The sequence below is a fragment of the Dendrobium catenatum genome, unplaced genomic scaffold, assembly GCF_001605985.2.
Source record: "Dendrobium catenatum unplaced genomic scaffold, ASM160598v2 fragScaff_scaffold_1220, whole genome shotgun sequence".
NCBI classification, from domain to species: Eukaryota; Viridiplantae; Streptophyta; class Magnoliopsida; order Asparagales; family Orchidaceae; genus Dendrobium; species Dendrobium catenatum.
Window position 1 is genome coordinate 3,448,912 of NW_021319682.1, and position 22,111 is coordinate 3,471,022.

The 22,111-nt window shown below is 35.1% G+C and overlaps 1 protein-coding gene across 1 annotated transcript; it reads left to right on the forward strand.

Annotated features, from left to right (window-relative positions):
- The first annotated feature begins 2,524 nt into the window (after positions 1-2,524).
- LOC110094587 (tRNA (guanine(26)-N(2))-dimethyltransferase-like) lies at positions 2,525-21,705 on the forward strand. The gene is made up of 6 exons (XM_028699185.1): positions 2,525-5,363; positions 5,448-5,600; positions 19,757-19,957; positions 20,036-20,135; positions 20,838-21,041; positions 21,116-21,705. The coding sequence occupies exons 2-6, from the start codon at positions 5,503-5,505 to the stop codon at positions 21,257-21,259; spliced, it is 747 nt and encodes a 248-aa protein (XP_028555018.1). The 5' UTR covers positions 2,525-5,363; positions 5,448-5,502; the 3' UTR covers positions 21,260-21,705.
- Positions 21,706-22,111: the final 406 nt, after the last annotated feature.

A 22,111-nucleotide genomic window follows, 5' to 3' on the forward strand; every position in this document is an offset into this window, starting at 1 on the left:
GCGATGGTACACATGTCGGAATCTGATGCCCTCATCATAAGTCGTCCCAGAAGCGAAGTTGGACAACAACAAAGGGGCGAAAATCTCCTTTATAATGAGCAGAGCTCCCTCTGTTGCTCACGGTCAAAATGTCGGAACTTTCGACCGACTGGAAGGGGCTGCGTCAGGTGAGGGATCTACTGCAAGGTTAGAGAGAAATCTCTCTCTCTCTCTCTCTTTCTCTCTCTGGATCGGCACGAGCAGGGCTCTGGGAGGACTAGGGAAGAGGCGACGGGCTTCTTGCTGGAGCTTGAGTTTCGGGATAAGGAGTCGGATGGGAGGAGGTTGGGAGGAGAAGTATCGATATTGAGGGGGGATCGGACGGGAGAGGGCAGTGGATCTGAGGAGATTTTGCCGTGGATGGGGGAGCTGGAGCTCGGGAGCTTGCGAACTGGAATCGTCCCGAAGGCTTCGTTCGCTCGGGTATTTAACGACGCGAATGGGGCAGCGATCGAGAGCCGATTTCACGCAGGAAGTGCGGAGAAGTGATCGTTCGCGGCGCCGGTTTAGTGGGATTCGTGGATCCGACGAGATGCGAGGTATTTTTTTGTTGTTATTTTTATCTTCCTTTGGGTATTATACGAAGGTCAACAGATAAAAAATAAGAAGAATTATTATAAAAATTGGTTTAGATGTAAAAACTTTGATAATTGTGAAATATATAAATATGCTCGTAAGGAGTCTAAGAAAGCAATATGCGATGCAAATATTTTGATTTTTAATGTTTTATATAATAAATTAGGTACTAACGAGGTTGAACGATATATGTATAATTTAGCCAAACAAAGAGATATGAGTAGTAAGGATTTAGTGCAAGTGAGTGCATTAAGGATGAAAATCAAGAAATATTTTTATTTGAAAAAGATATTCAATAAAGGTGGATGAGATATTTTGCTAAACTTTTCAATGAAGATTGTGAAATTATGATCGACTTTAATATCCTTAATATTCTAAATGAAAATAAAGATTTTTGTTTTTATCGATGTATCAGTCAAATCGAAGTTTGAGAGGCTTTAAAGAAAATTGAAGTGTGGAAAAGCTATTGGACCTGATCATATTCCAATAGGGGTGTGCAAATGCTTAGGAGATGAAAAAATTTATCAGCTTACTAAACTTTTTAATATTATTTTGTTGACTAAAAGATGCCAGATGTGTGAAGAATTAGTGTGTTGATTCTTATTTTTAAGAATACAGTTGATGCACAACATTGAGTGAATTATATAGGAATTAAGTTAATGTGTCATACTTTAAAACTTTAGGAGAGAATTGTGGAACATATGTTACAACGTGATACTAATGTTTCTCAAAATCAATTTGGAGTCATGCCGGGTAGGTCTACTATGGAAGCTATTCATTTATTGAGCGGTTTGATGGAGAAGCATAGAGAGAATAAGGAGGATTTGCTTATGATATTTATTGATTTAGAGAAATCAAATGATAAAGTTCCAAGAGAAGTGCTATAGAAAGTTTAGAAAAGATAGGAGTTACTAATGCTTATATTCAAGTCATTAGGGATATATATGCAGGTGCTGTTACTTGTGTTCAAACACAAGGTGTTTTGACCAAGTATTTTCCTATTTCTGTTGGATTACATCAATGATTAGCCTTAAACCCATATATTTTTGTTTTAGTCATGGATGTTCTTACTAGACATTTGCAAGAGGTTGTACCCTGGTGTATGCTTTTTCCTGATGATATTCTTCTTGTTAATAATACTACAATGAGAGTTGAAGGTAAACTTGAATTACGGAGGTCAACCTTAGAGTCTAAAGGTTTTTATTTTAGTTGATCTAAAACTGAATGTATGGAGTGTAATTTTAGTAGTAATAGATCTAGTGAAGAGTTTGTGACTTTGGACAATCAGGTCATTAATAAGAGTACACATTTTAGATATCTTTGGTCTATTGTTCAGAATGAAGGTGAAATAGATGGGGATATTATTAGCAGAATTCAAGTTGGATGATTGAAGTGGAGGAATGCATCAGGCTTCTTGTATGATAGAAAAGTCCCCCTTAAACTTAAGGGAAAATTCTGTGAGACCTGCAATGCTTTTTGGTGCAGAATGATGGCCATTAAAAGAGAAGCATAATATTAAGTTAAGTGTTGCAAAGATGTGGACGCTCAGGTGGATGAGTGGCTTTACTTTTAGAGACATGATACAAAATGAGCATATACGTGAAATGGTAGGAGTAGCTCTAGTTGAAGATAAGGTTAGAGTGTCACCTTAGATTGTTTGGTTACATAAAATGGCTACCTTCCGATGACCCAGTTAGGAAAGTAGATGTATTAGATTTTGCATGTATTAATAAAGGTAGAGGTAAACCTAAAAAGACTTGGTTAGAAAATATTAGAAATGACCTTTTTTTTTTAGATTTAAATGAGAATTTGACTCTTAACAGGACATAATGGACAATAAAGATTCATGTAGCTGACACCACGTAGTAGGATAAAGGCTTGTTGTTGTTGTTGTTGTTATTGTTTGTTTTTCAAATTGAGGGGGTTAGAGGTAGCCTTCATCTAGAGGTATTTTTGTTTATGGTTATCTTATTAGTTATTTTGTTGTGATATTATTGTTTGATACTAAATCGTGTATAGAATAGTAATTTAATTTTAATTTAGAAGTATTTATTTAACTTAATTTAAATTAGTATCAGTCACTATTTTTTTGTAGTAATAAATTCATTCAGGCACAATCACTGTGTTGCCAACATTATTGAAATTTCTATGACGGTCTAAAATGTAGTCATGATAACAATCTATGTTTAAATGTTTAGAGTAAATATCAAAGGCTATTTCCTAATGTAAATTTTCTTGATACGTTTCTATTATTTTATATACCATATTTTTTAAATGCTTGTATTTGACTGTGAAGTCATAGATGTAATTAATCCTAGTTAAAATGGGGGCAAACTTCATTCCAATTAGGTTATAGTTTCCACAAATTTGAAAAGGCTTAAACATAGAGCTATGCAAGCTATAAGTTACGATAATTCTATCCAAACAGTAGACCTTATCAGTCATTGTTATTAGTGGTGGTTTTATGATGGCCCATATTTTAGATGATGAGGTGCATCAAATTGTTTTATCGGTGGCTTGACAACAACTGCTATTTATTATGTGGAAGCAAAATTGTCATTTTAGTTTAACAATTCAACCCATATTGCAATAAGACACAATGAAATTATCTGTGCCACAAATACGCAAGTAGAGACGTGAGATTATAAATAATTATTACTCGATAACGCATACATTTTTGATCAACAATATATATCATTAGTTCGTCTCAATGAGACAGTCGTCTAGACCTGGAACATTTGTCACACATGTTTTAATGATGATACAATTCAATGGACGATAACTTGGGCACTTATTCAAGTTGCGTAGAAGAAGGGAAGCCTATGATGATGCAGATAATAATGTTGCAGATGACGACCTCAACTAATTTGTTAGAACACTTCAAATAACATTGAAACAGCTGATGCAGTGTTGGAAAATAATATTGTCATGCACATGAGCAAATCAACACAAGAATGGGAAGCAGAATGTATGCACGATCCTCTAACATAAAATAATGATAGAATCAATGATGGAGTTATTCTCCCCAATCTTGCAGCTGACATGATATTTACCAACAAAATGATCTTCAAATTGCAACAATTAGTTAGTCCACCACCAAAAATGTGAGAAACCGAAAGAATGCATTAAACGAGAGGAGATTAATTGTTGATTGCGTGCTGCATGATGACCCGTGTAAACTATATTCTTGGCATTTGCATGCTTCTAGGAGTCAACGATTTTATAATGTTTGTAGAATATCTAGTATTGATATTTATTATAGTCAAACTCATCCAATTTTAAATGCTGATTTATTTAATTATACTTCAATATTTATTTATCACTATATTACAATCGCAATTTTCCAATATATAGATATAAAGTTGAAGAAGATTATAGGACAGATGGAGTTTAAATTTAACATTAGAATATTGTACATTAAAGCATGTTTATTTTTGATAGATTGGAGGAGTCATATCGTTCTATCTATAGATTTATGGAAGCTCTGCATAGCACTCTTTTTGGTATTATATATACAATTGATACAATTGACCATCACTGTTTCCATTTTAAGTTTTGGGCCTTTGTGCCATTTAAATCTAGTTGGACATTCGGTCTGTGGTTAGTATAGATGATACTTTTTTGCCTGAAAAATATGGGGGAATATTACTGTCCGCAATTTATATGAACGCAAATAATGATTTATTCCCCTTTATCATTTATCATTATTGAGAGCAAAAGTAATGATTCATGGATATGTTTTTTGAGAACATTGAATGACTTAGTAATGCCTATACGGTCTCATAGAGACATATATAATTTCTGATAGATATTTTGGACTTAGTCCTGGTTGCTGTGAATTATTTTTATAGGATGTATATCGCCATTATTTACACCATTTGCATGAAAATTTAAGAAATCATTATTTATAATGGTTGCACTAAATGTTTTAATGGATTGTGTTATAAGATGCACTGTGCAGAGAACAGTGACGATGTTTCTATCTTTAATTCTGAATTAAAAGAAATAAAAATTATGAATGCAGAGGCATATGATTGGTTGATTCAGAGAGATCTATTTAAATGGGACTTGGTCTTAAGTAATTGTGGTGGATTTAAATGGGACAGCATGCCTTAGAGAATTTAAACAATGTATTGAAGTATGCATGTGGTTTGCCTATTCAAGCACTAGTTCAAGCTATTTATTACATTGCAGTCTCTTTGATTGTTAGGCGCTCTAATGATGCATCGAATTTACTTCAAGCAAATGACTCTTCGTTTTCACCAAGAATAAATGTGTAATACAGATATATGAGACTGTTGTATGCTTTTCCTTGGAACCAGCTCAAGCATTCACCAGCTCAAGCATATCATATCGTGTACAGTTCAGCAATTTTGGAGAATGTAGTTGCATGTGTAGTCTATCAAAAACCTATAATTTGCCCTGCTCACGAGTTATCTCCGTTCTTAGAAAAGGACGTAATCATTACAATTTTGTTTTACAATACCACACAATTGATATCTTCCGAAAGACCTGCACATTTATATTTCATGTTTAATGCTTCGAATGAGTTACATGGTTTGGGTTTTGTCTAAGCTGATGGTCTTGTTGAAATGTTACCTCTCATTTATGTAAGAAGTGGTAGACAAAGTATGAGAAGATTTATAAATACCATGGATGAACACAGACTAAGTAGTAGGATGTGCTCACACTGCCAAACATCTGAGCATAACAAATCGACATGCCCAAGATTTAAAAAGAATTCAATGAAATTGCGCATAATTCTTTTATTATTGTACTTTTAACTTCTATATATATATTTTTGCTAAACATTCCTTAAGCTTCTTATGTAGGATGGATGAAGCGGGGCCCTCGAGAACTTGATGCAGCTGAAGACAACAAGATAAGATGTCGAGCGAGCCTATGGAGCTTGCACCTCCAGAGTTTCACCCTAGCATAGCATGCCTATGTTGTTCACACAGGGTTGCACATTTAGATATGATATTGTAACTCCTCTCTCCATTATAAGATATATGTGTTTATGTTACTTTTCATATTTGTTCGTGTTAGTTTTTTTCCATTTACCTTTATTGGTAACAATTATAGAAGTAGCTAACCACATGCTTGTGGCTAGGGAATGGCAAGTATACTGCCCTCATTTTATCACATTCCTTGCATAAGTAGGAATTGATTGTTAAACACCTCCACTTCATCAAGTTAGATTATTACTTACTTACCAATTTAGTGGAGAATTGGTGTCCCCAGATCAACACATTCCACTTACCAGTCAGTCAGATGATAGTCACACTGAAGAATGTTGACTATCGTATTGGGTATAATAAATTCTTATGGGCGTGCATTTGTGTTGCTTGTTACAGTCGGACCAGGTGACGATTGCTATGATGAGCTCCTAGGAAGTCATCCTGGCCTAGAGGTTACAAATCTTCATCTCGATGACCCAAATTTAATAATAACATTTCAGTTGAGAAAGGCTTAAGTGAAGATATGCTTGTCATTACGATGACTTAGATGGATTTTTGCTCATTTGTTGTATTTGAATTTATCTGGGTTAGAACTTTCAAGACATGTTCGAGCATACATACTCCTAATCTTAGGCTTCTTTCTGTTGTCAGACACTTTTGGGCATCTTTTGTATCTACAATATCTTCCGCTGTTGGAAAACCTTAGGTTTTTTTGCAGTACTCTTGTTTAGTGCTATCTTAACATACCTTTATCGAGAAATCAATGAAGCGATGAAGCCAATAAAAGTAGTATGGTCGGATGTCCATGCCTCCTTCAAGCTTGGTGCTGGCAGCATATCCATGTTGGTTGATCCACATTATTGAGATCTTGGCCATAAGCCACTTGGACATGGACTACATCAGAAGCAATTAACTCTTCCATTTTGTTTTGTCATCTTTCAAACTAACTCAAATTTGTACATGTTACATGCATGGAATAAAAAGGCGGGTGAGGTGTATGCATTGATGCGTGCCTCAGGTTATGGCGGAAGCTATGCACGTTGAGGCTCAAGTCTCGAAGGGTCGGGCAGAGCATGTGATTTTTTCACACGAGGTGTATGCATCGGATCGTAACACCTCGAGGAGTAGAAAGGTACCGCCTTAGTTTATATGTATGTACCACCGAGCGGTGGAGACATATAAGGGTCGCATATAGGATTAGAGTATCTACTTTGTGTGAGAACTGAAAGACGAAAGGGAACTCCACCGAATTCGACAGTCAAGTTCGGTCGAGTTCATTGTACTTGGAGGCAAAGGTAACAATTTATTTCCTTTCATACCTCTACTTTCTTCTCGTTGTTTGCTTCATCTTCTTCTCCTGCTTCTCATCGCAAGTGATTCATGTGAGATTGAGGGGGTTTGAAACGCTGACTTCAGTAGCCACCTTTCCGTCGTTTGAAATACCGACGTACCTCTCCGCAAAGGTAACGATTTATTTCCCTAACTCCCTTTCATTGCTTCCTCTTCTCCTGCTTCCCGTAATAATGGTTCGTTTTTTATGCCTGTAGTGTATGTAATGATTTTTTTCCCATAAAAAATTTCATCTTCGCCTGATTATCGACTTCAGCAGCTACTTTATCCTTGACTTCGACATACCTCTCTGCAATGGTTAAATAAAAATGCACTTGTGGAGTATTAAATAGTTTTAGAATATCATGGTAACTTAAAAGTTACTTTTATAGAACAACAATTATATTAACTATGGTGTATGGATATGAGTGTGTGGACTAGGAGAGTTGCCATTACCCAACTTGAGTTTGAAAAATATGAATACGCCAATACAAATGTGGGTAAAAATTGGAAACATATGGTGAGAATGGATTATATTAAGGGGATGACAAGTGTAATAACCTAGTTTGGCCTACCCCCTAACGGTCAACCTAGAGTATAACAGAGAAGGAAAATCTAAATCGGTTCCTTTTTATTAACACCCATTTTGAGCCACTATTTTTAGAATATAGTGAGTAAAAATAAATCTATTTTGACTCTCCTAACTTGTTAACCTATTAAATTCCATAATTAATAATGAAAAACATATAATGTCCTTTAATGAACATCAAATATAATTGAAGTAAATACATAACTCTACTAAAACTTTTAAAATTTACTCATATATCCAAAAGTCTTTACATCTAGCATTCAGATCTTATTTTAGATCTCTTTGTACACCCAAAACGTATTTACACCAAAAAAACGATCACCTCTTTTTACTATCCCAAGGGCTTCTTTCCATTTCCTGTAGTACAACCACTGCTAATGAACTAGGCTCAATGAAATACACAAATAATTTATAAAAAATAATAATAAATAATTAAGAAATGCTTAATAATGCTAACATAGTTAAAACACATATTGAAATGCCATATTGAGCCTAACAGTATTATTCATCTTGTCAAAACTGTTCAATATCTTTGAACAAGTCATATAATGGCTATAAGCTTTCGCACCTTTTCACCTTTTTAATTCAAGGTTGGGTCCAACCTCCCAACTTTTAGAATAGAAGTTGTTATCTCATTTAGGGTTGAGTCCAATTTCCCCAACTTCTAGAATTGAGAGTGTAGGCTTACCTCGTTGGATCTTTCACGTTTACTTGTGCGGGCTTATTCCCCAGTTCCCCATTTATAACTTATTTTACTTTCTATATGGTCATCCTTTTTAGCCCTAATGACATAACTGCGTTTTAGCTGCTCTTTTGCTGCCCTTTTGCTGTATTTTAGCTGCTCTTTAGTTGTTCTTTAGTTGCCCTTTTGTTATCCTTTTGCTGCCCTTTTTGCTATTGCGCTTTAGCTACCCTTTTTGCTACTGCGCTTTAACTGCCCTTTAGCTGCTCTTTTTGATGCTGAGCTTTTGCTGCGCTTTAGCTGCCCTTTTTGATCATTCATTAGTTTATGAATATTTATCCTTTTATGTTTACAAAATCGTTAACATTGATAAATATTACTCTCTACATAAATAGTTTCATAAATATTCATCCATGTTCATACAAAATAAACTAAAATAAACTGAAATATAATTGCGGTCATAAGCATAATAAAGATGAAGTGTAATAAAAGAACATTTACTAATTCTTATTACCTCGTTTGGGTATCTCACAGCATCTTCCAGAATAGTGGGGTAAACTGGTTCACCTAAAGTATTCTGATTCTTTCTCCTTTTGTATACCACTTCAATTAAACTCTTTTTCATTCCATTCAAAATTCTTCCCTCACCTCTCTTTTCTCATTCTCCCTTTTATTTTTTGAATTCTTTTTTTTTCTCCAAAACAACAGCTTCACTTCCTCTTATAGCCTAATGCTTGAGCTCCCTGACCTTGCCGCCTCTAGAGAATGTCGGTTAGGAAAAATGAAAACCAATGCAAAGATTTTAACTTAACTTTTATTATATAATACTAAACTAATACTAATGCTCTGCCACAAATTTTCACTACCACAATTTTCTCAACTCCCTGCCGTATGATTACATCCAGCCTCTGCATGTTATTTTAAGTGGATTTGCTACAGTGATGCATTTAAATAAATGGTTGATTGATCTTGCAATAAGTCATGATAGCTACAGTTAATAAAATGTGAAATTGAAATGCCAATAATTGAGATGAAAATAGAAGTATATTATTGAGCTCCTAGTTTAAATATGGATATGCTATTAATTTGAAGAAAATTCATGCTTATATTTAACAAAACATTGGGTATTATAATCCACATCTCCTTGTTGACATTTCGTCCTCAAAATTTATTGTTTTAAGGACCATCAAATAAACTTCAATCTAATGTCCTTTTCTTTCTCCCAAGTTGCCTCTTTTCTGGTATGTATTTTCATTTCATTTTGACATAAGGGATTTAACGGTTTCTAAGCTGTTTAATATTAAAACTTATTAGTCTTTCTAGTACTTCAGTATATATCAGATTCTTTTGTAGATCAATTTCATCATGTGAAATTCTCTGATGGGCATTAGTAACACATTTTCTTAGCAGTGACACGTAAAAAACATTATGAATATCTGACATGTCTGTTGGAAGAGCATGTCTATAATAAACATTTTCAATTCTTTCAGTAATTTCAAAATGTCTTATATATCTAGGATTCAATTTGCCGCCTTGACCAAATCTAGATGTACCTTTCACAAGCTTAACCTTCAAGAATACAAAGTCACCCACTTCAAACTCTACTGCTATGTGCATGGGGTCATAATACTTTTGCTGGCGATTCTGGGCAGCTTTTAATCTATCTTTGATTAATCTAATTTTCTCTGTTCTTTCATCAACTAACTCTAAATCTATTAGTTGTCTTTCTCCTACCTCAACCCAAATTAAGGGAGTTCTGCATTTTCTACCATAAAGTGCTTCATATGACACCATTTGTATACTTGCTTGATAGCTATTGTTGTAAGCAAATTCGATCAATAGTATATGATCCTCCCAACTACCTCTAAAATTTAAAACACATAATCTTAACAGGTCTTCCAGTACCTGAATGATTCTTTCAGATTGACCATCAGTCTGAGGATGAAAAGCTATACTGAAGTGCAGATTTGTACCCAAGTTTTCATGAATGCTTTTCCACAGCCTAGAAATAAATTTACCATATCTATCAGAGATAATAACTTTTGGAATACCGTGCAATCTAACAATTTCTTTCACATACAGGCGTGCCAATTTGTCTACCAAATCAGTTTGCTTGATAGGTAAAAAATGAGCTGATTTTGTTAGTCCATCAATAATTATCCAAATGATGTCATGACCTTGTTTAGATCGAGGAAATCCCATAACAAAATTCATTGCAATTTCTTCCCACTTTCACTCAGGGACATGTAGTGATTGCAGTAATCCACTAGGCCGCTGATGTTCAGCTTTCACCATTTGACATGCTTTACATCTAGTTACATATTCAACGTCTCTCCTCATACCTGGCTACCAGAATATTACTTTCAAGTCTATATATTTTGGTACTGCCTGGATGAATTGTGTATTCAGCATGATGAGCTTCTTGCAAAATTTTCCATCGTAAATCTAGATCACTGGGTACCCTGATGCTGGACTACAATGCTTAAGATGGATGCAATAAGAACTTGCATGATTTCTTGAAATAAACAATTAAGATTAAAACTATTAGCAGCCCAAAACTACAATAGAAAATGAGAGAGGGGTGCCTAAGTTTAAGCTAAGCTACTTGCCAAATGCTTTATTTATCAAAATAACATATAATATCAATAACATGCAAATTATAACTTTCAAACAAAATCCCTACGCTAACAATGAGATTAGAAGCATAGAGACCAAACTCAAGTCTTACGATTACTAGGCTTGGCAGAAATAGGGGAACAATATCTTCATGAATCAATCAAACCACAAGAGCAAGTTAGATAATGAAAATACGAGAGAAGGAAGATTGGTAAACCTTTATCACGATTGGGTTGCAATCCTCCACTGAACGGTGCCAAGTTGCTCTTCTACGGCCTCGACAGGGGTATCCATAATGCGATCCACGTACTCCTCGACGGTGTTGTCGATATTAGGATTGATGTCAAAGAAGGTGGAGTGAAGGATGCTAACAAACCCTTGTTCTTCGTAGGCGATGCCGTAATCAAGATCTGGATCGGCCATACATCATGTCGAAGGGTGGATGTGTTGTAGATGACGTCCCCTTTTTCTCTAGTCTTCCTCAAGAATTTCTTCTTGAAAGAAAAATGTTCTTTCAAGCCTTCAAAGGTTGGAGAAAGGATGAAAAAAATCCCTTGCCAAAATCTTTGTGGAGAACCTTACTTAGGATGCAAAGGGGAAAGGATTTAATGTGGGGGAGGAAGATTGGAAAGAGAGAGATATGGGAGGATAGGAGAGAGGGGGCCAGCGGTATTAGGGGATGGTGGAGGTTTTAATATATTTCCAAAAGGAGAGCTTCTCCTTTGGAAATAAATCAAATAATGGGGGTTAGGAATTTTCGGCCAAGGAGGTGGAGAAGTTTGAATTATTTCCAAGAGAGGAGGTTGATTTTAGGAAACAAATCCAAATCTAATTACAAGGGGGGCCGGCAGCTTAATGGTATAGGGAGAGAGATTAAGGAAGCTTTTAATGCTTCCTTAAGTTATGGAATTAATTTAGGATGAAATATTTCATCCTAATTTAACTCTAATTCAATAGGCTCGGATTTGGAAAGTTTCCTAAAATAGCAATGATATTTTAGATAACTTTCCAAATTCAAATTTATTTGAATTTGACAAGTTATTGGGTTACCTAAATTAATCAACCCAATTAGAAAATGAATCAATGTAAGCAAGGATGGAGGAGAAGAGGAAGGAATAGGCCCGGCAGCATGGTGGGTCTTAGTGGGGAGTTTTGGTGGAGTGAGGGAGGAGGCTATGATGGCCGGAGGTTTTGGGTGGGGAAGTGGTTTAGGTGGTCAGCGGCTAGATGACTAAGGAAAATGAAAAAACTAGATACAAAGAGAACCACGAACCCGGCCGCCTCCAAGGTTGGTGGGTGATCCGAATTTCCTCTCCTAGGGATCTATTTTAAAGCACTCTCAAGATCTCTCCAAGAACTCAAGCAATGACAAAGGTTTTTTTTAATCATTCATTCATTAACATGAAAAGTGAATAATGGAGCTATATATACCTCGTACAAAAGATGTAAGAAAATAAAAAGATGACGATGCCTATTGGACTTATATACGATCTCCCTTAAGGGGTAAAAATGGAAACATTAATAAAGCAAATATAACATGACATAATAATAAAGAAAATAAATAATACGATTTAGAAATACATCGACTCAATTGTGACCATAGATCGATGGCCACATCTCTGATAGACTTTCTACGCTCTAATGCCCCATCATACCCACAATTGTATTTTATGTCTAATAACTCCATCAACATCCACAGAAAGATATAACATTTTTCCTGATTTGGCTTGCTCAACAATTTAGAATATTGATTACTGAGTTTTTGAGTTTCTTTGATACTATCACTTAGAGTGGGCTTTACTGTATCAGGTGCAAACCTTTCACGTTCTTAAAACATCTAATTTCCAATTACAACTTTTTCTTTTTTTAATCAATTGAACCTCTTGAGTAACCATCCAGTTCATCATTCATGTAGATTTGCGACTCAAAGCATCAACCACAATATTGGATTTCCTCAGACAATACTGATATCCAAATCATAGTCTTTAATGAGATCTAACCATCTTCTCTGTCTCAAATTGAGTTCTTTTTGTGAAAATATATATTTTAAGTTCTGATGATCAATGAAAATTTCACATATTATCTCATACAGGTAATGTCTCCAAATCTTCAAAGCAAATACTACTACAGCCAGCTCTAAATCATGAGTGAGATAATTTCTTTCATGGGGCTTCAACTATCTCGATGCGTATGCAATCACCTTTCTATTTTGCATCAGAACACATTCCAACCATTTCAAAGAAGCCTCGCTGTAAATTTGAAATCCTTCCGTTTCTGAGGGAAGTGTTAATACTGGTGTTGTAGTTAAATGCATCTTCAATGCCTGAAAGCTCTTCTCACATTCAACAGTCCACTCAAACTTAACCTCCTTTCTCATCAGTTTAGACAAAGACATAGCAATTTGTGAAAATTCTTTAACAAATCTTCTATAACATCCTGCTAGTCTAAGAAAACTACGAACCTCTATAACATTCTTTGTTGTAGGTCATTCCACAATTGCTTTTATTTGCTTTTATTTTCTGTGGATCTACTGAATTTCCTTCCCCATTGATAATATGTCCCAAGAAGGAAATACTTCTTAGCCAAAATTCACATTTTGAATATTTTGCATACAACTGATTTTTCCTCAATGTTTCTAAAACCATTCTTAAATGTTTAGCGTGCTCATCATCAGTATTTGAGTGTACCAGGATGTCATCAATGAGAATAATCACAAACTTAACTATATAGTTTTTGAAAATTTAGTTCATCATATCCATAAAGATTGCAGGAGTATTTGTTAACCCAAACAGCATGACTCTATACTCAAAATGTCCACATCTAGTTCCAAAAGATGTCTTACTGTCATCTGTTTCTTTAACTCTCACTTGATGATATCCTGGTCTTAAATCAATTCTAGAAATACTGTGGCACCTGTTAACTGATCAAATAAGTCATCTATTCATGATAATGGATATTTATTCTTGATAGTTACTTTGTTCAGTTCATTATAGTCAATAAACATTCTCATGAATCCATCATTCTTCTTAATTAAAAGTACAGGTGCAGAATGATGAGCCCTGATAAATCCTTAATACATTAATTCTTGTAACTAAGTTTTTAACTCTTGCATTTCTTTTAGGGCCATCCTATAAAGAGATTTGTAAATTGATGATGTTCTTGGCTACAATTCTATGTCAAATTCAACTTCTCTTTCGGGTGGTAATCCAGGTAATTCTTTAGGAAATATATCTGAAAATTTAGAGACAACTGGAACATTCTGCAATGTTTGAAGATCTTTATTTAAGATCCATTTTAGCCAAGAACACTAGCTCACCCCTCAAGTATTTGCCCATTTTTACTACACTAACAATAGAGGATGTTGCATTCTTCTCACAGGAAAAATAAAAGGTTTTCTCATTTGGTAAATTAAATTGAATTGTAGCAAAAATTTTAACTAACCAATCCATCCCCATGATGATGTCAAACTTTTTAATAGACACTATAATCAGTTTTGTTGAAAATTTGTAATCATGAATATTCAAATTTATAAGACACATCCTATTGGCAGACAAACTATCCCCCGTTGGCATCATAACACGCAAGGTAGGTGTAAAATATACAATCTCAACAGATAAATCAGAACAAAATTTTTCAGAAATAAACGAATGAGGTGCACCAGAATAAAAAATAATTTTGCCAAACTTGTTAGAAATCAAAAGTATACTTGTAACCATTTCCTTTGAATTCTTAGCCTCCTGGGGTGTAATGACAAACACTCTAGCTTTCACAGGTTGATTGCCTTTAAGATCTGATGCTTATCCTTTTAACTAACTAGTGGCTTTTCTTGTACCGCTAGCCTTCCTTGGAATTGAGTTTTTTTTGTTTGATTGCCTCCTTCCAGATATCTCCTATGTGGTACCTGTTCCTAATATCCTCGTGGTGTGATATTGGTTCTTTTCTCTTGAGGGAAATCCATCTTGCGATGACCCATCTCACCACATTTAAAACATCTTCTTGATCCCACCAAACATTGACCAAAATGCCGCTTCCCACACTGCTCACATAAAGGTTTTTCATGCTGACTCTGCTTCTATTTATCATTAAAATTTGGCTTCTTGTTTCTAAATCGATTATCCCTTTCAAATATTTTTCTTTGTTCTGGTTGTTGCTGCTCCCAATTATATTTGGAGAAATTCAGTTCATTTTCAATCCTTCTGGCTCTCTCCACTAAGACTATGAAGTCACTGATATCAAAAGGTGTTAATGTTTGTTGTAGTTGATCTCTGAGTCCTCTAAAAAATTTGTGACACTTTTCCTCCTGGGTGCTGGCATAATGAGGTGCATAGCGAGACAAAGAAGTGAACTCAGCTTCATATTGCATAACTGTCTTGCAATCTTGAGTCATATTGAAGAATTTGCCTTGCAGAGCTAATCTGGCTGAAGAAAGAATAAACCAATCTCTGAAGACTTTCACAAAATCATCCAATCTTTATTGCTTCTCCTTCTAACACAAATGTAGTCAATGGTACTTTTCTATTTTCAGAACATATCATTCCATCTAAAATCTTTCCAATATTTAACAACTAATCTTCATCTACGGTTGGATCACTTGCACTCTTAAATGCTGATGGTTTAAAAGTCTGAAATAATTTTTAACGTTGATCCACTTCACTATCATTTTCAGATCTGGATCCACTGCTAGTAGACGATTTTTTCATAGATGTCATTTTATCTACCACTTGTGATATCAAATCCATAATATCTTGAAGTTCTTTTCCCTCATTTATTACTATTTCTGTATCCGACTTAGATGACTGTCCAGTCATTTTTTTTGGCAACTCAGACATAACTATATATATGCATATAGATAATTCATATAATACATGTACTCATGGTAATAAACATGATCATTCAAAACATTAAATAAGCAAGTATGCTATTATACTAAAATTAATGCACAATTCCATTAAAACTTGATTTAACATATAGCTTTGTATACATCATATTCATTATATCTCATCCTTTTTTCTCTTCTAAATCCAATTATGCTTCCACTTTATCTTGATTTGGCTCTGATACCAATTTCTGTCACACCTCAGTTTGGCCTACGCCCTAACAGTCAATCTAGATTATAACAGAGAAGGCAAATCTAAACTGGTTCCTTCTTACTAAAACTCATTCCGAGCCACTACTTTCAGAATAGAGTGAGTAAAAAGAAATCTATTTAGACTCTCCTAACTTGCTAACATATCAAATTGCATAATTAATAATGGGAAGCATATAATGCCCCCTAATGAATATCAAATATAATTGAAGTAAATACAGAGCTTTACTAAAATTTTTAAAATTTACTCACATATCCAAAAGTCTGTACATCTAGCATTCAGATCTTGTTTTACATCTCTTTGTACACCCAAAACATATTTATACCAAAAAAAAACGGTCACCTCTTTTTACTGTCCAAAGGGCTCCTTCCCCTTTCCTGAAGTACAATCACTACTAATGAGTTAGGCTCGATGAAATACACAAGCAATTTATAAGAAATAATAATAAACAATTAAGAAATGCTTAACAATACTAACATAGTTAAAACACATATTGAAATGTCATATTGAGCCTAAAAAGTTCCAAGCAGTATTATTCATCTTACCAAAATTGTTCAACACCTTTAAACAAGTCATTTAATGACTATAAGCTTTTATACATTTTTAGCTTTCCAATTCAAGGTTGGGTCTAACCTCCCAACTTTTAGAATGAAAGTTGTTCTCTCATTTAGGGGGTTGAGTCCAATTTTTCCAACTTTTAAAATTGAGAGCTATGATGCACCGACACAGACACGGCCACACAGACAAATTTTTATTGTAAGAGTAATTTTGAAGTTCTGCTTGTTTTTAAAGTTCGTAAGTTATTTGTATGGAAAGATACTGATCAATATCGAGCATGTACCGAGCAGTATCGAGCATGTACGTAGCGGTACCAATCATGTACTGAGTGGTACTAGGCATGTACCTAGCGGTATCGAGCATGCACCTAGCGATACCTAGTGATACCTAGCAGTACCTAGCATGTACTGAGCGGTACCGAGCATGTACCTAGCGATACCTGGCGTGGATCGGAAAAATAGGACTTCTCGTTAGTGGAAAAGGCTAAATAAAATGAATTGGACGATTTTATTATTTAATATCCGGATACATGTCTGGTTTTAATTTTAATTTTTTTAATTGCGACACTCCAATGCTTTGCAGACACATGTCCATGCCGTGTCGGACGCGTGTCCATGTCCGACACTGCATACCCTCTTTAAGAGGAGTATCAGTGCATTATAGATTGAGAGTGTAAGCTTATCTCGTCGGGTCTTTCACTTTTACTTATGTGTGCTTATTTCCCATATATAACTTATTTCACTTTATATATAGTCATCCTTTTTAGCCCAAATGATATATGCTTCGATGACATAGCTGTGCTTTGGCTGTCCTTTTGCTTCCTTTTAGCTGCTCTTTAATTGCTCTTTAACTGCCATTTTGCTGTACTTTTGCTTTGCTTTTTGCTGTTGCGCTTTAGCTATCCTTTTTGCTACTGCGCTTTAGCTGTCCTTTTATTGTCCTTTTTGCTGTTGTGCTTTAGCTGCCATTTTGTTGTCCTTTTTGCTCATTCATTAGTTTATGAATATTTATCCTTTTATGTTTACAAAATCATTAACATTGAGAAAGATTACTCTCTGCATAAATAATTTCATACATATTCATCCATATTCATACAAAATAAATTAAAATAAACAGAAATACATACGGTCATAAGCATAATAAAAATGAAGTGCAATAATAGAACATTTATTAATTCTTATAACCTCGTTTGAGTATCTCATCTCGTCTTCCAGAACAGTGGGTAAACTGGTCACCTAAAGTATTTCGATTCTTTTTCCTTTTATATACCACTTCAATCAAACTCTTCTTCATTCCATTCAAAATTCTTCCCTCACATATCTTTTCTCATTCTCCCTTTATTTTCTAAATTCTTTTTTTTTTCTCCACAACAACAACTTCACTTCCCCTTACAGCCTACAGCTTGAGCTCCCTGACCTTGCCGCCTCTAGAGAATGTCGGTTAGGAAAAATGAAAACCAATGCAAAGGTTTTAACTTAACTTTTATTATATAATACTAAACTAATACTAATGCTCTGCCACAAATTTCCACTACCACAATTTCCTCCACTCCTAGCCATATGATTACATCCAGCCTTTGCATGTTGTTTTAAGTGGATTTGCTACAGTGATGCATTTAAGTAAATGGTTTATTGGTCTTGCAATAAGTCATGCTAGCTACAATTAATAAAATGTGAAATTGAAATGCCTATAATTGAGATGAAAATAGAAATATATTATTGAGCTCCTAGTTTAAATATGGATATGTTGTCAGTTTGAAGAAAATTCATGCTTACATTTGACTAAACTTTGGATATTATAACAAGAGTAACATATATTAAAGATTGATTATGGGAAAATGGACCTCGTAATTTGGGCATCCACATTATGCCAAAAGATGTTTTAATAAGGCAGGTTGTTAGAATTAATGTGGAACAATGGGGTCATCTTAGGAAAAAAGAATGATAGATAGGAGTGTTAATATTTTACTTGACTTGAAACCTGGCCCGGACCTAACCCAAAAAATTCTTGGTTCGGGTCAACCCGTTGGGCAAACGGGTTGGGTCCGGGATTGGATTTCTCACCTGTTTTTAAAATTCGCTCGGGTTTGGGTTGACCCGAAAACTTGAAATGGACCTGGATGAGTTGGATCCCACCCGCTCGCTCGCTCGCACCGTGTCAATCCCGCATCCTACACCCAAAGGTTGTCTCGCCTAGTCCCTCGCGCTCGACCTCGCGTCCCACAACTGCATCCTGCACCTACGACCTGCCTCGCTTGCTTGCGCTGCTAGCCTTGCACGGCCGCACCCGCTCACCCGTAACTTGCCACCCTCGCGCTCGACCCCACGTCCCGCACCCTCTTCTTGCACCTGTGACTTGCCTCACTCGCACTCGACCCCGTGTCTCGCACCCTCTTCCTGCACTTGCGGCCTTCCTCGCCAGTGCTCAACCCCATGCTCGCTCGCTTGCTCTGCGCTTAAGTCAACGTGTCGGGCCGACCTGGGTTTGGGGCGGGTCAGGTCCGTTCATATTTTTGACCCGTTTTCAGAATCTGGTCGGGTCATATAGTAATGGGTTATTTTCGGGTTGAACCCGAACCCGACCTAGAAACCCGTTTTGATACCCCTAATTATAGATCACATGTAACTTGGTTAGAAGTTGTGTTATGAAGAAAATAAACTTGGTACCTCATGTAGCTTGTAATATTAATTAGTGCTGATGGAGTTGGGATAAGGTTTATTTTGTTGTTGATGAGGATATTTTTTTCCTGTTTTTTTAAAAAAAGAAATTTTGAGCTATTGATTTGACCATAAGGAGCTAGAGGGTAAAGCTTAATGAAATAATATGTATAAAATCTTGTAAATAGATGAAATAGTGTACCTAGTATAGAGCCCCTGTTAATGCATGGTCTGGGGTAGGGGTAATATATTTAACCTTATTATTACATTTGTAGAGGCGTTGTTTCTGTTATTTAAACTTGGGACGTCTAAAATACACTAAAGGAAACTTAACTACTGCTCTGAACTGCCCTCTATATAACCTTGCAAATATGGAGTGCGAAATTCAAACATGTTTTTATTGCAACCAAATATATGGCTAATGATTCTGTGGATTACTTTCAATGAGTTTAATTGATCGGAACATTTACAAAAATAACTAGGACATCCTGGATAAAGCTTATGTATGCTGAAAATGATTGAATATGCTCTCTAATATATTACTAAATTCTAATTTTCATGTTCTACATTTTGTTGACTCTTTTATGGCTATTGGTAATTGCTGTATACCTGTATATGGCTCTTTTGTACTAACCAATGCCCATCTTGAATCTACTTTTCAGTTCTTTATCTTCATATGGAGCATATGTTCGCCCCATGCCTTATTCAAATGAAGTTGGTTTACGGATGCTTATAGGCGGGGCATCACGTGAAGCAGCTGCTTCAGGTTTTCTTGTTTCACCGCTTTTCTCTTACTACTCTTATCATGGTCCTGTATTCAGAGTAATGCTACAAGTTTTCCGTGGAAATCTCAATGACAGCAGGTTGAATTTCTTAGCTATACTTCATCAAATGTGAATTCATTCATGACCAATATTAACTGTTGTGACGTTTCATGGCAGTAACTATGGCTTTATAAGCTACTGCAATCAATGTGGAAATTCTCAGACTCACCGGTGGGCTGAACTTGGGCAGATTAGTTGCCCATGCAGAAATGGAATGGTATATTGATTCATGTAATTAGTTTCTTAACGTGGTGGTGAAATTAAGAGATTCAATATAATAATTCATCTAATCACTCATTAATAATTGTTCCAGAGTCAACAGAGACGATGGAACCCAAGGTTTCACATGACCATGTAGGACACACTAATGGAACAGTTCATTCATTTTCTCTCTAGTAGTGCAACATTATTTTGTCTTAAGCATAGTTGAACGCAACGCAATTTTACCAAAATAAGCCTAAGTTGGTGATATGAGGCGAATAAATGATGGGTATGTAGAGAGACCATAGGTTTGGGGTTTCCAAACTTCTCTACATTTGCACGCCATTGTCGAATGTCGAGACGAAATGCAGCTTTTAGTTGTTGAAACCATACTTAAAATGGACTGCTGGATCTGTTTCTCCAATTTGCATGTGATAAACCTCATTGACTAATTATTTGGTATTGTTAAACCTCATTCATCTTTTTGATAAATTCAATTTGAAACATGCAAGCTTTTATTGCAGCAAAATTGTGCAGCTGTAGCTATAACAAAAATGTTTCCTCCAAGATTTGATTAGTTTTCTCTGCTGTTATACTAGTTTTAACAAGCAAATAGGCAGAAGGTTTGGAAATTATATTTTATTTATCGTACAAGCAATTTTATAGTGCAATTTTGGAATGTATTTTAAAAATGACAATGGTTTATGCTGATTTGTAGGTTTCCCATTCTGTGGTTGTATCAGGCCCTTTATGGACTGGGCCTCTTCATAACACTGCATATGTTTCCAAAATGTTGGAATTAGCTAGGGAGTGGGGTTGGGCATGCAACTCGAAAAAATGCTCTGATGTGGAAAACATCTTGAATCAAATGATTGATGAAAGTGACCCTCAATTGCCTTCTGGATACATTAAACTGGATGAGGTTCTTTGTATAACTTGTTGAATTTTGTCTTTATATTTTCATATTTTTCTAATAATTCATTTCTTGGTATTCAGATAGCTAGTAGGGCAAAAATCAATTCTCCTCCACTTAGTGCAATTCTAAGTGCGTTGCGGAAGGTATATACATTTTTTTCACAAGCATTATTATGCGGTTCTAAATCTTTTTATGAGTTGTTTTTTTATAGAAAACTATTTTAACTTCCATTGGATCTGTCATCTACAAATATAAGAATTACAAGTTAGGAACCAGTATAGTTAAGTGAAATCTCTAATAATCCCAAGGTCACTGATAAATTTTTTTATCTAAAATTTAAAAGCATAATTTCTAGACTTATTTCTAATTTTAAGTTAAGAACCGGTCTTAACTAATTCAACATGGGTTACATGTAAAAAAACTCTCATGCATCTCTTAGATTCCCACCTCCAATTTCAAAAGAAGTTCGATATGGAAGGTTTTGTAGTTGATTGCAAGTGCGTGGGTACAAGGACCAGGAGTTTGATATGTAAATCATCACAGTTTACAAAAGGAGGTTGTCTTTTGTTTCTTATAGACTGTAGACTTGTTTACGAAGTCATATATTCTTGCCTATTTTTTGCATTTTGGTAGGCAAAATCTCGTTGCTTCTTGCAGGTGCATCGTGAGTTTGTGGGGGTATGTTTGAGTTATTATAGTTATTTGCATGTGACTTATATTATTTATTATTGAAGAATGAAGATGCATATGCGCAAGCCCAAAAAAAAAAAGAAAAAAAAAGCCAGATTTATATAGTCGAGATGCAGTGGCTTTGTAATATTTCATCATTTAGGTAATTGAAATGTTTCATCAAACTCGATATGTATAGAAATGAAGGGATATAGACCTATTTGTTTATGTTGTCCGTCATTATTATTATTATTATTGTTTTTGGTTCAACAAATAGATTTGATAACGTTTTTCTATAAAACTGTCTTAATGCATGTTTAATTATTTTTTTAATGGACTTTGGTATTCTTATATCAAATTTATTTTTTCCTATGTATGTAAGGTCTGTATATTGCAAAAATACATGT

What these genes read in the sequence shown, in the direction of transcription:
- LOC110094587 (XM_028699185.1), top strand. Translation starts at nt 5,503, where the DNA reads ATGTCGAGCGAGCCTATGGAGCTTGCACCTCCAGAGTTTCACCCTAGC. An exon ending in GCCCATGCAGAAATGGAATG is followed by an intron (nt 20,136 to 20,837) that starts GTATATTGATTC and finishes GCTGATTTGTAG; the next exon opens with GTTTCCCATTCTGTGGTTGT. An exon ending in GATACATTAAACTGGATGAG is followed by an intron (nt 21,042 to 21,115) that starts GTTCTTTGTATA and finishes CTTGGTATTCAG; the next exon opens with ATAGCTAGTAGGGCAAAAAT.